At 44.5% G+C, this 17,493-nt stretch overlaps 1 protein-coding gene across 1 annotated transcript in view; it reads left to right on the plus strand.

Moving 5' to 3' along the window:
* The window catches only part of LHX4 (LIM homeobox 4), a 110,182-nt gene that overhangs the window by 45,714 nt on the left and 46,975 nt on the right, over window positions 1-17,493 (plus strand). The window contains exon 2 of the mRNA XM_073593332.1: window positions 2,761-2,932. Coding sequence (XP_073449433.1) covers window positions 2,761-2,932 — 172 coding nt within the window. The remainder of the gene's footprint in view (window positions 1-2,760; window positions 2,933-17,493) is intronic.

The following is a 17,493-nucleotide window of genomic DNA, read 5'->3' on the forward strand; positions in this document are numbered from 1 at the left end:
CCTGGACTGGACTTGGGTCAAAGCAATAACTCCAAGGCCAATAATAAATAATACGTTATCTCCTCCGATTCCGCAACATGGCTGGTTGACGAATGGGCGTTCAGAAACAAACTGAAAAGCGTGAAATGAAAAGCGCAAAATGAAAAGCACGAATCAACACTCACCAAGCTTCTACTAACACGAAATTAGCAGAAGGAGCCCAAAGGGTGGCACTAAAGAGCTGAAAAACTACGTAGTAAGTCACTACGTTCGTGTTTGTTGGCCAACCATTCCTTGCCTTTTGTATGCAAGACAAGTTCCTGGTCAACACTCTTTGGACAAAAGTCCAAGGTTTTGTCTGCAGAAAATCCGATCACATGTACGAGGCTTTAGACTGGGCTGCCTTTAAAATTCATGTGCGTGTAAAGGCAGGCGTCCCAATACTCTTGGTAATAAAGTGTATAACGGTCTCTCGGAGACCACCTTGTTCCCCTTGTTCCTTACTGTTCACACTTTGCAACTTTGGGACGCTATCAATAAGGATGGTCAGTTAGCAAAGGCCCCCCCAATTTCTCCCCTTTTTCCGCTGGGAGGATTCTTGTAGTCTCCCCCAGGTTAGTCTTTATTCTTTTTCAAGAATTGGGCAGTCGATGGTGATGTGAGTTGCCTTAAACTTCTTTTTAATGGTGAATTGCCCCGTTTGGAGGAGTTTAGACTTTTGTTTTGTTGGGAAATGGGGGACTGAGGTGGAATGTTCTCTAACTGATTCCCAGAAACTCTTTATTTAATTCATACCTCTACCATGTGCTCAAAACTTAAGAACTCAAGAAGTTAACTATAAACTAGTAACAAAATGGTATAGGGCCCCTAAAACATTGGCATTATTTTATCCTTCCATTTCGGACAGATGTTGGAAGGGTTGTGGTTTACAGGGTTCCTAACTGCACATATGGTGCGGTTGTCCCAAAATTAGACCATTCTGGATTGAGATGAGAAAACTGATTTCAGATATCACTACTGTCCCATTTCAGGATGACCCAGTTTTTTTGTCTGCTAAACGCTTTCCCTCTATCTATTATGGGATATAAGAAGAATGTGTTCCCTCGCCCACCAGCTACTGAACGTGGCTAAAAGTCTGATCCCCTGATCAAACTGGCGATCGGTTCCACTGGGCTCAAAGATTTGTCTGCGCTTGTTTCTGCAGCAGTCTCCTTTAAGCCGACTGTCTTCAATATCTTTAATTAAAACATTTCTACTCCTAGCTTTTCACATTGGGGATGCTCTATAAGATAGAACAGAATTATGGCCTTTTGAAGCATTATGCATGCTTGACCCAGGGTACCCTATTGCACTGTGGTGGTCCTGTTCTCAAAACAGGCCTTTCAGGACCATGATTTTTAAGCTATGCCACCAGATCACAGGTCAAACATGGCCAGAGTGTCCTTATCCTTGTTGTCACTGCTCCCTTCACATGTTCCTTTTCCCTTCCGTTCTTCCCTTCCCCACTCTGGTTTATTATAGCATTGTGGGACAGAAAGTTGTACTTTGTGGCATATCGGCCATTTGTTTGGTATTCATGATGAGCAATTTTGATCTTTCTTGAAATATCTTCCAATAATATTATTCCTGACCCTTTGTACCATGTACTATGAAACTCTATAGAACTATACACGTTTAGTTTTCCTTGTTAAACCCACAGGATGAACAATAGAACACTGCGCAAATCCTTCATCCAAACTAAATAGCGAGACCAAATCTCCCACTGCTGGCTATTATATTCTTAAGCCTAGTACACACGGGACAAATGTCGAGCAGATTCGGGCGGTTTAATAGAAACCGGCTGACATTCGGCCCGTGTGTACTGGAGTCGGTCCGACAGAAGCCGGTCTTCTGTCGAAGGGGCATGACCGAGAAAGGTCTGCCGATCGCTTCCCAGTTAGGGCTCTCAGCCATTGGCTGACAGCGATGACCGGAGTGTTCTGACAGGGGGCCGTCCCCCTGTCAGAACACAGTAGAACAGCAGGGGAGATCGCTGCACTAATGTTGGATAGTTAGTACAGCGGCTGTACTAACAGGAGCGGTCAGTTTTTTTTCGTTCAGCCCTACTGGGTTGAGGGAAAAAAAACTACTAGTGTGTACTAGGCTTTACAGTCTTTTACATATCAGCAGCTGCTAGATCACCCAAACAGAGACTGGAGCTGATTGGCTGACTTTTTTTCTATCCTGCTCCTATGATTTCTCAGTCAAAGTTTTTCAAGCCAGGTGGTGTCGGCGGGGCCAGCCATGGCTCAAATTAGGACAGTTTACAGACATCGTCCAGAGATGCAGCTTAAAGTGGAATACACACTATGAGAAAATCGGAAGAAAAATTTCAGACGAGGCAGATTTTTGTATAGTGTGTACACAATTTTCTTCATCCAATTCAGACTGTAAACGGGACAAATTCCAAGTTTTTTCTCATACGTGAACGGAGCAAATGATTTTTGTTTAATATGTCTAGTTTTCATGCGATTTTTGTATGAGAAATATCAGAAAGGAAGGACTGCATGATCAGAAACAATAAACATGAAAAAAAAAGCCTTTGTCGTATGAGAATTTCCATACATTATTTCCTTCCTTCCTTCAGTTTTGTCAAGATAAACAATATAATGATCATCAAACACAGCCAGATTTAGTGTTGGATTTGATCTGTCTGATCCATATAATAAGAAGCAGGGTAATGATGAGGGATATAATAACTTTCTGTTAATGATATAATTTATATGTTTTGTCTTTCCACAGAGATCCCACGTTGCTCCGGATGTAATGAGCACATTTTGGATAAATTCATCCTAAAGGTTCTGGATCGTCACTGGCATAGTGCATGCCTCAAGTGCTGTGAGTGCCAGGTGCCCTTGGCTGAGCGCTGCTTTTCCCGGGCTGGGAATGTATACTGCAAAGATGATTTCTTCAAGTGAGTCCCCCTACTTTACTACTTCTGTTAGAGGGTGCTCAATGCTGCTATCCACACATGGAGCAACTCACCAGCCAAAGCACCAAACATCTGAACAAATGTACAAAAATACATTGAAAATGACCTTATTCTTCCAGCATACTGGACATTTTCTACAAAGTCACCAAAATGAATCTATCATTGTGCAGGAAGAACTGATATGATCTTAAAGTGAACCTGCCGGTAATATTAAGGCTGGTTTCACAATATTTTGTTGTAGTAATGTGCAGCTAAAGACCTTTTTTTATCTTGTGTTACTGCTGCCCCACGGGAGGTTTCTGTCCTCCCTGAGCTCGCCTTAGGACACCTGCGTTACCGTTTGACAGGTGTACCACCCCAGTCATATTAAATCACATCACTTAGATCAGTAGGGTGTCATTCCCTTAAACTAGCACCCTAATGCACTAGTACAGTAGGTGGTGACACAATTGTAGTACATCATAGTGAACATATGAGTGGTTTATTGGGATCAGGGAACAGCCCGGACACCACCCGCAGCTCTGACTACATTGCATTTCCCATGAATCATGAAAAAAGCACTACTAGCTAGGTCTACCAGGGTGGGGGGAGCTGCGGAGTTAATGACATCAAAGATCCCTCCTCCAGGCTGCTGGACATTGATTAATGGATGAGGAGCTTACAGTGATGACACAGCAACTTAAAAAAATTTACCTTAGGAATGCTGTGAGTAATTTATATTATTTTTTGGCAGCTTGATTTACCATTGGGAACAGAAGTTTAAAATGGAAATTCATGGTCATTCTGGAATTCAGCTTTACCACTTGCCTACTGGACACTTTTACCCCATTTCCTGCCCATGCCAATTTTCAGCTTACAGTGCTCTCACACTTTGAATGCCAATTGCACGGTCATGCAACGCTGTACCCACATGAAATTTGTGACCTTTTTTCACATACATTATATTGAGCTATATTTTGGTGGTATTTAATCACTACTGGGTTTTTTATTTTATGTGCTATAAATTAAAAAAGACAGAACATTTTGTAAAAAAAAAAAAAAAAAAAAAAAGATTTTTCTTTGTTTCTGTTATAAAATTTTGCAAAGTAGTAATTTTTCTTCATAAATTTTGGCCAAACTGCTACATATCTTTGGTAAAAATAACCCAAATCAGTGTATATTATTTGGTCTTTGTGAAAGTTATAGCGTCTACAAGTTTATCTGACAATCATTGAAAATTTATCACATCTTATCACCCCTGATGTACTGATGGCATATCTCATTTCTTGAGACACTAACAAGCCAGGAAAGTGCAAATACCCCCCAAATTACCCCTTTTTGGAAAGTAGATATTCCAATGTATTTAGTAAGATGCATGTGGAGTTTTTTGAAGTTGTAATTTTTTTCCCACAATTCTTTGCAAAATGAAGATTTTTTTTTACAAAATTGTCATATCAACAGGTTATTTCTTTCACATTCTGCTATTCCTCCTGAGTATGGAGATACCACGTGTGAGACTTTTACACAGCCCGGGCGCATACAGAGGCCCAACATTCAAGTAGCACTTTAGGGGTTCTAAGAGCATAAATTACACATTTAATGTCATGATAACCTATCACACTTTTGAAAGGCCTGGAGCACCAGGACAATGGAAACGCCAACAGTATTACCCCATTTTGGAAAGCAAACACCCCAACGTATAATTTATGAGGCATAATGAGCCTTTTGAACATGTCATTTTTTTTCCACAAGTTTTTGGAAAATGTGGAAAGAAAATGAAAACGCATTTCTTTTACACAAAGTTGTCCATTTATTCAAAATTTCTAACACATAGCATTTACATAGCAAAAATTACACCCCAGAATACATTCTACTACTCCTCCTTAGTATGGCGATACCACATGTGTGAGACTTTTACACAACTTGGCGACATACAGATGACCAACATTTAAGTAGCACCTTCAGGCGTTCTAGGAGCATAAATTACACATCTAATGTCATGAGGACCTATCACACTTCTGAAGGCCCTGGAGCACCAGGACAATGGAAATGTCCACAAAATGACCCCATTTTGAAAAGCAGACACCCCAACGTATATTCTATGAGGCATAATGAGTCTTTTGAACATGTCATGTTTTTCAACAAGTTTTTGGAAAATGTGGAAAGAAAATTAAAAGGCATTTTTGTACACAAAGTTGTCCATTTATACAATATTTATAACACGTAGCATGAACATAGCAAATATTGCACTCCAAAATACATTCTGATACTCCTCCTGAGTATGGTGATACCACATGTGTGAGACTTTTACACAGCCTGGTTACATACAGAAGCCCAACATTCAAGTAACACCTACAGGCATAAATTACACATCTATATTTCAATAGTTTTTATTGTAAAAAAAAAGGTAATACATTTCAAGGTAAACAGACACATCATTAGAACAAAATGGAATTCTTAGATGGTCAATTTAACAATACAGATGTACAGAAAATACGGTCAACATACATATCTGTCCTCTACTATTATCCTTGAATGCAAAATATACGATATGTATCTAAATACTGGTGGAACTGAAAAACATTTTCCCCCCATGATCCGTTATCCCCCCACCCACTGTGAGTGGCAGAGACCTGGAATCACAGGGAGTTCTGGTTGTGAACCCTGAGACTATCCCAGGGTCCACTACTAAGTAAGGTCCCATGATCAATCATCTGTATTGTATATATAAGAGCCAGAAGAAGGAGGTAAAAAAGAAAAGAGAAGAGAGGAAGAAGATAGAGAGGGAAAAAAAAAACAGGAAAGAGAAGGAGAAGAAGAAGGAGAGGGTCAACCCGGAGTTCCCTATGGAGTTGAGATATAATTGATCCACGGATCCCACACCGTGTTAAATTTTTTGGTGTTATTACTGAGTATATAGGTGAGTTTATCATTAATCATGATCCAGTTGAGTTTACTTTTAACCTGGTCAAGAGGGATTGCTGACTGTCTCCAATGTCTAGCAATCATAATTCTCGCTGCCAACAATATATAGGTGATTAATTTTACTGTTTTTTTGGAAGTTTCATCAGGTAGTTTGTGGAAAAGAGCTGCTTCCAAAGATCTGCGAATATTTACCCCTGTCACAGAATTTATTAAATTAAAAGTCCTAATCCAGAGCCTAGTTACGAGGGTACATTGCCACCAAATATGGAGCATCGTCCCCAGCTGTCCGCATCGTCTGAAACAATTTGTAAATTACACATCTAATGTCATAATGCCCTATCACACTTTTGAAGCCCCTTCATATTTTTAGCATGTACATACCAAGAATTACACTTCAAAATAAATTCTATCGAGGAAAGGGGTAAAAAAAAAAATATATTACCTGCGGTTTTAGTAGTGCAGTTATCCATAGAGGAGAGCATTGGTCCAAGCAGCAGGAAGGGACGTGCTTAACGACAAAAAAAGTAATTATCCAGGCAGCAGGCAGGAATATTGTCTATAGTCAGTACATGTATATTGTCAGCAAGTCAAAGCATTTGTCCAAAGGAATTGTCCAGGCAGAGACATGGTCAGCACAGTCAAAATATTGTTATCTGTACACTGTTATCTGCAGACACTCATTATTGTACCGCTCTCCATCCCTTCATAAACATACTATCTCTTGCTACAGCTAAATATTTCCATAATACAGGTAGCAGGCAGAGGTGTGGTCAGTTCATGCGGCAGGCAGAGGCATGATGGCAGTAAGCCAGCATCAGGCTGAGGGCCTTAGTCAGGTAAGACCTGGGCACAGGGGTAGAGGCTTCTCCCACCCTAATCTCTTTGAAGCCTCCAGACTCCAGACCCTAATCCGGAAATGACAAAACCCAGAGAAAACCAAACATTTTTTTTCTCCATCTGGAAAAACAATTCTGGAGCCCCTCACATATGTGAGACCCCTGTGTACTTCAGTAGTAGGGCAACAGATCAGTCCAAGTGGTAGGCAGAAACATAGTCGAAAAACAGGCCAGGGTCAGTTCACATGGAAGGCAGTGGCATGGTTATTTGAGCAAGCATGGAAAATGGTCAGTACAGATGATGAAAATAGGGAAATGCATAGGCCGTGTTGGGAGGGACACTGGGGACAATGGTAGCTGGTATCTCTTCCAACCCCACTTTTGCTGCATATGCAACATCTTTTTTGGCGTCTCCGGCCTGCTTCAGATGGTGGAATGCTGTCTGGGAAGTGGCTCTCATGAAGTTAGCTAACAGCATCAGAGCTAAGGTTTTCTTGGGGTGGGGTTTTGCTGATCGATGAGGGACGTCACTTTTTCTTCTATGAGTTTTAGGCAGGGGGTGGGGCTTTCTGTGGATTTGGTGTAGGTGATATATGGATTGTAAATGGCCAAATGACAAAGATAAATCACAACTTTCTTATACCAGAAACAGGACCTCCTTGTTGCCAAGTAGGGCTGAAGCATTTGGTCATTGAAATCCATCCCCCCCCATGTAAAGATTATATTCTTAGACGCATGTTGGTTTTTGAATGGGACCATGTCTTCCAGGAATCTTGACTGTGGGGTCATTATGGATGGTGGACAGCATGTATACATCCCTCCTATACTGCCACCTCAAGGCCAGCACGTCTTCGTTTCTCAGAGTTGCTTTCTCCCTCCTTCACATTTTTTTGTTCACTAACACTTGTGGGAAACCCTTCCTGTTCTTTCTGGAGGTTCTGCAGGCCAGGGTTTGCATGATGTAGGTGTCTGAAAAGGGGAAGGCTATTATTATAGCTATGCAGGTATATGTGATAACCTTTTTGCAGCATTGGGTATGCCAGGTCCCATACAATGTTTCTGGTTGTGCCCATGTAGGTCAGGGACTCAAGGGGGCTGGAGCTGGGAAATAATAGTAAAATCCTTTTCTTTGAGTACATCGTGGGACAGAGTTAGGCTGATATTCATTACCTACTGGGTAGAACGCCATCTCTAGGTGAATGGACACTGGTAGACAAAGTCTTAGACAGGAAGTGATCCCCTATATAAACCCTCCCATACAGGAAGTACATCAGTTTTGTAGCAAGCACTGAATCCTCAAAAAAGAGGGGAGGGATCTCTGTGTCCCGTGATGTACTCAAAGAAATGGATATTACATGTAAGTATGACAAAAAAATCCTGTTTTCTTTTTCATACATCATGGGTCACAGAGTTAGGCTAGTATTCATTACCTACCGGGACATCCCAGAGCAATAGCCTTGAGGGGAGGGAGACACCCTGCCATACAATAGCCATCAGGCTTTATACGGCAGCCCGCAGTACACTGCGGCCAAAAGCCAAATCCTTGGCTGCTCAAACATCCACTTGATAAAATTTTGTGAACGTATGCACTGAAGACCAGGTAGCAGCCTTACAAATCTGAGCCACAGATACCTGATGGCGAAAAGCCCAGGAAATTCCTTCACCCTTGGTAGAATGAGCTCTCACCCAAAAGGGAGGAGCTTTACATTTCAGACCATAGGCCTGAATGACCAATTGACGGACCCAATTGGCAATGGAAGCTTTGGAAGTTGCCTGCCCCTTCTTGAGTCCTTTTGGTAAAAAAAAAAAAAGTAGTCTGATCCTCGGATTTCCGCAGATCTAGACAAATAAACCTTGACTTCCTGGACAACGTCCAAGGAATGCAGTCATCTCTCTTCCTCTGAACGAGGCTGAGAGAAAAAAGAAGACAAAATAATGTCCTGATTTAAATGAAAGGCTAACACCACTTTTGGCAAAAAGGATGGAACAGGTTGTAACACGACCCTGTCGTGGTAAAAGATCAAGTATGGTTCGCTGCACAAAAGGGCTGCCAACTCCGACACCTTTCTAGCCGAGGTGATGGCCATCAGGAAGGCTAGCTTGTGTGACAGCAAGTCTAATGGAATTTCCTTGATAGACTCAAATGGTTGTTTCTTTAACACAGACAGCACCAAGTTCAAGTCCCAAGGACACATAGGTGACCTAATGGGGGGAAGTAAACGAGTTGCCCCCTGCATAAAGCTTTGGACCAGCGAATGGGAGGCTAAAGGCCTTTGGAAGAATACTGACAGGGCGAAATCTGACCTCTGATTGTACTCAAAGCCAATCTGATTTCCACAGCTGACTGTAGAAAAGAGAGAATTCTCCCAATCACGTATTTCCGAGGATGCCATTTGCTGGCTTCACATCTATCATAAGGTCTTCCAGACCATATGATAGATCTTCTTAGTGATAGCTTTTCTAGGATTCACTAGGGTCGACATCACTGGTCATGAGATGCCACAGTCCTTGAACACCCTGGCTTCAATAGCCATGCCATCACATTTAGAGACTGTAAATTGAGGTGGAATATAGGACCTTCAGAAGTAGATCGGGGTGATGTGGAAGCGTCCATGGCCCGTCTATTGTCAGTGTTACAATCTCCGGGAACCAGGGCCTTCTGGACCAGGCTGGTGCCACCAGAATGACTGGAACCCCCTCTCTCCGAATCCTGCCCAACAAATGTGGAAGGAGAGGGATCGGGGGGAAAGCATAAACCAGGGAGTACTGGCTATGCGGAACTACCAGAGCATCTGCTCCGATTGCCAGAGGATCCCTTGTTCGGGACACAAACTGCTGTAGCTTGTTGTTGAACCTGGATGCCCATTTATTCTTCCGTAATACCCAGATCCTGATATGATTATGCGCTTCCTTCACTTCAGCGACAACACCCAGTGTCCTTCCCGAGATTATCCAAACTATGATAAATTATATAAAATTCTCCCGCTTATAAAGAAAAAATTCCAATAGATTTTGCAAAGTGTACCTTTTTGCTTGTGTCTGGTTGTTCTTTTTTATCTGTATGATGGCGCACAATGGTGCACCATTTCTCCTCTGGGTTCCCCATGGCCCACGTGCATTCGCAAGAGCAGTTTGTTTGTTTGGCGGCCATGGCGCATGCGGCTTAGCCCTCCCAAAAAAAAAATTACCACAGGCCGCCACTGTCAGTCATGCTAAGCATCTGAAAGTAACTGATGGGTGACAGGCGATGGTCATTGAGGGGTGACAGGTGCACCGCTGATGGTCACTGATGGCTGTCTCTGATGGTGATTGGTGCGCTTTATGGGCACTGATGGGTGACAGATGATGGTCACTGATGGGTGACAAGTGATGGTCACTGATGGATGACTGATGATGGTGACTGATGGGTGACAGTCACTGATGGGTGACAAGCGATGGTCACTGATGGGCGACAGGTGCACCGTTGAGGGTCACTGATGGCAGTCTCTGATGGTGACAGGTGCACTTTATGGGCACTGATGGATACTGGTGTGGTGACTGATGGGTGACAGGTGCACTGGGGGGTGCGACAGTAACACTGCTTGGCACTGATGAGAGCTGTTACACTGCTGATGGGGCGATGTGACAGGTTCTTTTTATTCAGGTGCTTGGTGCAGTACAATACAGACATAGATCGGTAATTCACTGATCCTGGCTCTTCTCTCCTCACACTGGAAATGGTGTGTGAGGAGAGAAGAGCTGGTAACAGCCAGTTACCGGTCTGTGTTTACATTTGTGATCGGCTGTGAATGGATCACAACCGATCATGTGGTAAACAGCCGGTCATTGGCTGTTTACCCCTGTCGGTGACACGCTGCCACCAACAGCGCCATGCTATGCGCTCCGGATGTCAGAGAGGTGCAAATAGGAGAGCTTTCTGGTCAACAAAAAGCAATAGTAAGTTTCTTGTGGTATCTGTTTTCAACATACAGTTTTGGCAGTATAGGCTATATAGAGTTTTGGCAGTCTTTTGAGGAACAATCATAAAACAGGACAAGACATTTCTAGAAAATCTATTACCCAGATATCAATTTTTAACAGTTTTTACTGATTCCAAAAGCCAGACCACTTAAAAATGATAGATCAGTTAACCACTTGAAGACTGAACTGTTTCACCCCCCTTCCAGTACAGGCCATTTTTTAGTTTTCAGCGAGTGACAATTACTGAGTCATTCAACACTGTACCCAAATTCATTTTAGAATATATTTTTTAAACAGACAGAGCTTTCTTTTTTTGGCATTTATTCACCACTGTATTTTTTACTTTTTACTATAAAAAGGAAAAAAGACAAAAAATTTTTTCTTTGTTTGTGTTATAAAATTTTGCAAATAAATAACCTTTCTTCATAAATTTGGCCCAAAATGTATTCTGTGTATAATGTACATTTCTTTGGAGAAAAAAATCAGTGTATATTGTTTAGTTTGTGTGAAAAGTGTGCAGGTGTGAATGGGGTGCTTGTGCGGGGGTCCAATGGGTTAAAGCAGGCAGTTATTTGTGGACCCTGCACGTGAAATCACCCTGAAACTAAAGCACATTATGCATCCTATGTATTTTCTCTCAAATGCCTAGTCTGAAAGTAGTGACATAATCACACCTATAGAATAGTGATTTAGTTGTGTCATGTAGGAAAAGGAAGAATCTTATGACAATTTCATAATTGTGTGAAAACGTGAAACCTGCTTTGATGTAAAGGGCTCTGTTTGATTTGTGAAAAATAATGCATATCTTTATGAAAATATTCTGAGACGCAAACCTTTGGGCAAAACCTAAGTAGACAGATAATGGAGCTGTTTTAGATGTCATAGATTTTTGTATTTCTATTAATCCAGTTCTAAGATTTACACAGACCTGCCACACAGCATAGAAAGAAGAAGGACATGACTTTTTACAGTTATAGGCTGTAGAAGGGACACAGGGTTTCCTCTCTTTACCCCCAACCTGTTGATTGGACAGTGAAAGAGCAGAATGAAACAAATGAAGTTTTCTCTCCACTCCTATTGGCATATTTGCATGCAGCATACTCATAGTAAAACTTTAAGATAGTCATAGATTGATAGAAATTCTGCCAGTTCTGCCAGTTTTGGCTGGTCCCATTTGCAAGAAGTCAATCTAATGATCAGCTTCTCAGAAATGGACTTGTTGGAAAGATTTTGTTTGATCAGCTCTGCAGCCAATCGTTTGCAGTGCTGATCGTGTATTCTGACAGCGGAGAAGTCCCCTCTGTCAGAACACAGTAACACACCAGGGGGATTCCTCTATACACCTCACTTGTGTGGATGGGGGAATTCGTTCAGTTTTTCTGACCCACAAATACCCAACTTTAGGTTCTCTAATGCTGCGTACACACGATCAGAATTTCCGTCAGAAAAAACTTGGATGGTTTTTCCGACCGAATGCCACTCAAGATTGCCTTGCATACACACGGTCACACAAAAGTTCTCTGAACTTTCAACCGTCAAGAACGCGGTGACGTACAACACTACGACGAGCCGAGAAAATGAAGTTCAATGCTTGCGAGCATGCGTCAAATTGTTTCCGAGCATGCGTGATTTTTTGCGCGTCCGAATTGCATACAGATGAACTCATTTTCGGATAGGAACTTTTCCTGACCGAAAAATAGAGAACATGCTCCCAATCTTTTGCTGGCTGGAATTCTGCTAGCAAAAGACCGATGGAGCATACACACGGTTGCATTTTCAGACGAAAAGCTCTCATCTGAGTTTTGCTGGCGGCATTTCCGATCGTGTGTACGTGGCATTACACCCACCTTTTAAATGCTGCCACTCCCACTGCCCCCATTGCGCTTCATTCAGTTAAGCACAGGTGCCAGTTTAAAGGAGAAGTACAGCCAAAGCTCATTTGGTTGTACTTTTCCTATGGATCACAAGAGTGCAGTTTGTTCTGTACTCCTGTGGCCCGTTTTCAGCAGACAGCGGGCTGAAGCCCGTGGTCAGCTGATTTCACAAAGCCAGTCCAGGCTGGGGAAAGATCACGACCATATGGTCTGGAACCGCCCACATGCCTGGACCAGCACCCAGCTCGGGTTTTCAGCAGCTCGCTACCGCCCCCTGCACTGCCTAGCGCTCCAGTGAGCATGGGGGGAGCAGAGCAGGGCAGAGAACCGGTGACTGACAGTTACCAGCTCTCTGCTCAGGGAGCTGTGAGAACCGAGCAATCGGTGGTGTTTGATAACTCGGTTCTCAGTCTTAGAGGGGGACAGATGCAGCATCAGACCTAGGTAAGTATGATTCCACAAAAAACAAATTCCCATATTTCTCTTTTAAAGTGGAGTTTCGCTGAAAAAACAAATACAAATACTGCAGCTGCTGACTTTTAAAATAAGGACACTTACCTGTCCAGGGCGCCCACGATGTTCTCACCCAAAGCTGACCTGTCCCTCGGCTCCCGGGTGGAGGCACCAGCATCTTCAGTAAGGGAATCAGGAAGTGAAGCCTTGCGGCTTCACAGCCTGGATCCCTATTGCGCATGCATGAGTTGCACTGCGCATCCTGACAGGTCCCTGCTGTCTTCTGGTCTTCCTGGACCTGTGTGTCTCCCAGAAGACAGCGGGGGGACAGAGGAGGGGCTGGACATGGTGTAGATCGCTGCAGATTCTGTGGCAGTCTATCGCCGGAAGTGGGAGCAAATACCTGTATTAGGCAGGTATCTGTTCCCCCCAGAAAGGTGCCAAATGTGTCACTGGAGGGGGGGGGCAATCCGATCAGCAGAAGTTCAATTTTTTGGGTGGAACTCCTCTTTAAATACCTTTTTTTTGGTAATTTTTCTATGACAAGATAGCAAAGCCCTATCTCCCTCAGGAGCCTTATGTCAAATCAAATTCAGGTACTTACACTAGTTGCATTAAAAAAAAAAAATCAAGATTTAATATCAAATAACGAGCCACATAAAATGAGTGGCTTTTAACCATGGTGCAACTAAGTCGAAAAAAATTAAAAAATGGTACAATGGGTTCAGAAAATGTCAATTTAGGGAGGCAGGTCCACTTTATGTATAATTAACTCCAATATAATGGTCCTGACTATTAAACTTGGCTCCCCTCTCTGAATCCTTCTTGAAATTCTAAGCAGCGTGACTGTGCTGGCTTCCAGCTATCTCTCTTGACTTCCAAGGATAAAGGCTACATTGCTGGGATTGCATTTTCAAGGCTGTGCTTAATAAGTTCCGTGACTCACAAATCTAGTTTATCAGGGTATATAACACAAATATCCGATTTCTACAAGACAGCTATCTGAGGCTCCACAGCAGTGATTGTGGAGGTTAGGGTGACCATTGGGGAGGGAGGGGCGCCAGTGGAGGATGTTTGGTGAAGATTGCATTAAATATTCTGTGTCATAGAGCACAGCTGGGCTTTAACTGATCTTGTGAACTGTGCCATTCAATGTTCTGTCTTTGTATGTGGGTGAAAGGCTAAAACTCCCATTAGAATGTTTTTTTCTTGAATCCATAACTTCCATATTAGAGATGAGCAACTGTAGGGCAGAGTCAGAATTTACTTTTGTTTATTGAGGTGGGCTTTAGTCGGTATATTTTTGGAGTTCTAAAGCATCGGGAAACTGGCAGCTGGGGATTTTACATCACTGTGTTCATGGCTTTGATTATGTAACAACCAAAGGCATTGCAAAATCCTGGAACCCAGGGCACATGTCCTAGGTCTTCAATTGTATGCCCCTAGGTCTCCTTTAAGATATGGACATGATACATTCTATGCAATACAGTGGAACCTCGGATTGCGAGTAGCGCCGTTTCGCAATACGAGCATTGTATTTTTAAAAATTGTAACTCAGTTTGCGAGTGTTGTCTTGCAAAACAAGCACGATTTAGGCCAAATCGGTGTGCAGTACCACTTTTGGCCTGGGGTGGGAGGGCGCCGGAGCCAAGCAGAGCCGGACGTCACTGATCGCAGCTGATCGGCGCCGTTCGAAAATGCACAGAAAGGCCCGAAGACAGCACGGCTGACCTCGGCAAATCTCGGGTAGGAAGTCTTTCCGGGGTTTGCCAAGGTCAGCTGAAGTGTCCCTCGGGCCTTTTTGGCCATTTCCAAGGCTTTCCGGTATTCCACTGAAGTCAATGCGGAACAAATTATTTTCGTTACCATTGACTTCCATGGGAAAACTTGCTTTGAAATGCGAGTACTTTGGATTACGAGCATACTCCTGGAACACATTATGCTTGTAATCCGAGGTTCCACTGTATACAGTTTTAATACATTGTATATTTTAATTTTCCAATCCATCTATTATGTATGTTGTTAACATAATGTGACATTACTGTTTTACTTAGGCCTTTTTCACACTGACAGACCGATCGGATCTGCCTGTCAGTTTGGCGGACCCAATCGGATCATGGATTGCTCTCTATGGACCGGTGGATGTCAATGGACATGTGTCCACTAAAAACAGATGTGTGGGGATCCGTTCTGTCTGGTGGATCGGACCAGATGACAGTTGGATAGAAACGGACAGGCGGTCTGTTTGCATCCAACAGCCCATAATGGACAGTGGGCTGTGTCCGTTCTGCATAGCGGAGGAGACACGGACCTGTCATCCGCCTGCTCATCAGAGATCAGCGGAGAGATCCCTGCTGAGTGATCAGATTCGCTGGTGGACTTCATTAGTGTAAAATGGTCCTCAGTCAAATTTATTGTAATTCAGTTAAAAATATATATTTGTTTCTCTCCACATCCAACTCGCATGACAGGAGATTGTGACTGGCTCTCGATGGAGACGGTTCACATATCTCTGTTGCGGCTGTGGAGCAGCTTGCACAGGAATGCTGTGCATCTTTGGCTCTGTTTCAGGGCCAAATTCAGGCAAAAATTTGGCCCAATTTGTCCCTGAAACGGAGAATAGGTACGCACCGGACCCCTGCTGCAAGCCGCATCCGCCGGAGGTGTGAACCCAGCCTAAAGCAATATTAAACCCCAAAACAAACAATTAATATATTTCAGCTTAACAACTCTTAGATGCGATGGTCGCATTTGTTTTCTTTTTTAGACTTGCTTTCTTCTATTTTCATCTGGTGGACCAGCCAGTAAGTCTGTTGTTCCAAAAGAACAAGCACTATTCCAGACGTATCAGTTTACACGGTGGAGACAAACCATTTACCTGACAGGGGTGCTTAAGATGATCAGCTTGTATTTATTCATGTAAAATTGTTGTTCCAAAAGGAAAATAACTGTTTGCTGTAAGCGTGACCACTGCCGGATTTCCCACAAGGCCACCGAGGCCAGGCCTCGGGGCGGCAGCGGTACAGGGGCGGCCCGGCGCCGCTCCTGCAATGACTTCTCGGCCGCCCCCCACACTAACCTAGCAGCATGCAGCGCACCCGGGCACCAGAGAGGTGGGGGCGCTGAAGCGCTAGAGTGCTCCTCTCCCTCCTCCTACTCTCTGTGTCCAGACGCGGCTCCCTCCGCTCACACCGCCGCCGCTGCTGTTTTTTTCGAGGCTTCAGCCCGTCCCCCCTCCTTCCTCCTGTCAGAGAAGGAGAGCAGCCACCGGAGATCGGAGCGGCTGGTCTCTGTGCGGGGGGCGGGGGGGGCGCGTGTTCTCTTGTGTCTCTCACTCCCGCCCAAGCCTGTCTCCATCTGTTCCATCTGTTCACTTATGGAGGGGGAGTTGTCCTGGGAGGGGGGGTTGTCCTGGGGCTCTGTACTAGTGAAGGGGGGGGGTTGTCCTGGGGCTCTGTTCTAGTGAAGGGGGGGGCTGTCCTGGGGCTCTGTACTAGTGAAGGGGGGTTTTTTTTCTGGGGGGGTTGTACTAATGAAGGGGGGGGGTCTGTACTAATGAAGGGAGGGGTGGTTTGTCCTGGGGGGGTCTGTGCTAATGGAGGGGGTGGGGGTTGACCTGGGGGGGGTTTGTACTAATGGAGGGGGGTTGACCTGGGGGGGGTTTGTACTAATGGATGGGGGTTGTCCTGGGGGGTATGTACTAATGGAGGGGGGTTGTCCTGGGGGGTTTGTACTAATGGAGGGGGGTTGTCCTGGGGGGTTTGTACTAATGGAGGGGCGTTTGTCCTGGGGGGTCTGTACTAATGAAGGGAGGGGGGTTTGTCCTGGGGGGGTCTGTACTAATGAAGGGAGGGGGGTTTGTCCTGGGGGGGGTCTGTGCTAATGGAGGGGGTGGGGGTTGACCTGGGGGGGTTTGTACTAATGGAGAGGGGGTTTTCCTGGGGGGGTTGTACTAATGGAGGGGGGGTTGTCCTGGGGGGGGTTTGTACTAATGGAGGGGGGGTTGTACTAATGGAGGGGGGTTGTCCTGGGAGGTATGTACTAATGGAGGGGGGGTTGTTCTGGGGGGTATGTACTAATGGAGGGGGGTTGTCCTGGGGGGTTTGTACTAATGGAGGGGCGTTTGTCCTGGGGGGTCTGTACTAATGAAGGGAGGGGGGTTTGTCCTTGGGGGGTCTGTACTAATGAAGGGAGGGGAGTTTGTCCTGGGGGGGTCTGTACTAATGAAGGGAGGGGGGTTTGTCCTGGGGGGTCTGTACTAATGAAGGGAGGGGGGTTTGTCCTGGGGGGGGTCTGTACTAATGAAGGGAGGGGGGTTTGTCCTAGGGGGGTCTGTACTAAGGGAGGGGGGTTTGTCCTGGGGGATCTGTACTAATGAAGGGAGGGGGGTTTGTCCTGGTGGGGGTCTGTACTAATGGATGGGGGTTTGTCCTGGGGGGGGTCTGTACTAATGGAGGGGGGTGGTTTGTCCTGGGGGGGGTCTACACCCAGGAAAGTACACCCAGGACTCCAGAGG

Source organism: Aquarana catesbeiana, linkage group LG07 (assembly GCF_042186555.1).
Source record: "Aquarana catesbeiana isolate 2022-GZ linkage group LG07, ASM4218655v1, whole genome shotgun sequence".
NCBI classification, from domain to species: Eukaryota; Metazoa; Chordata; class Amphibia; order Anura; family Ranidae; genus Aquarana; species Aquarana catesbeiana.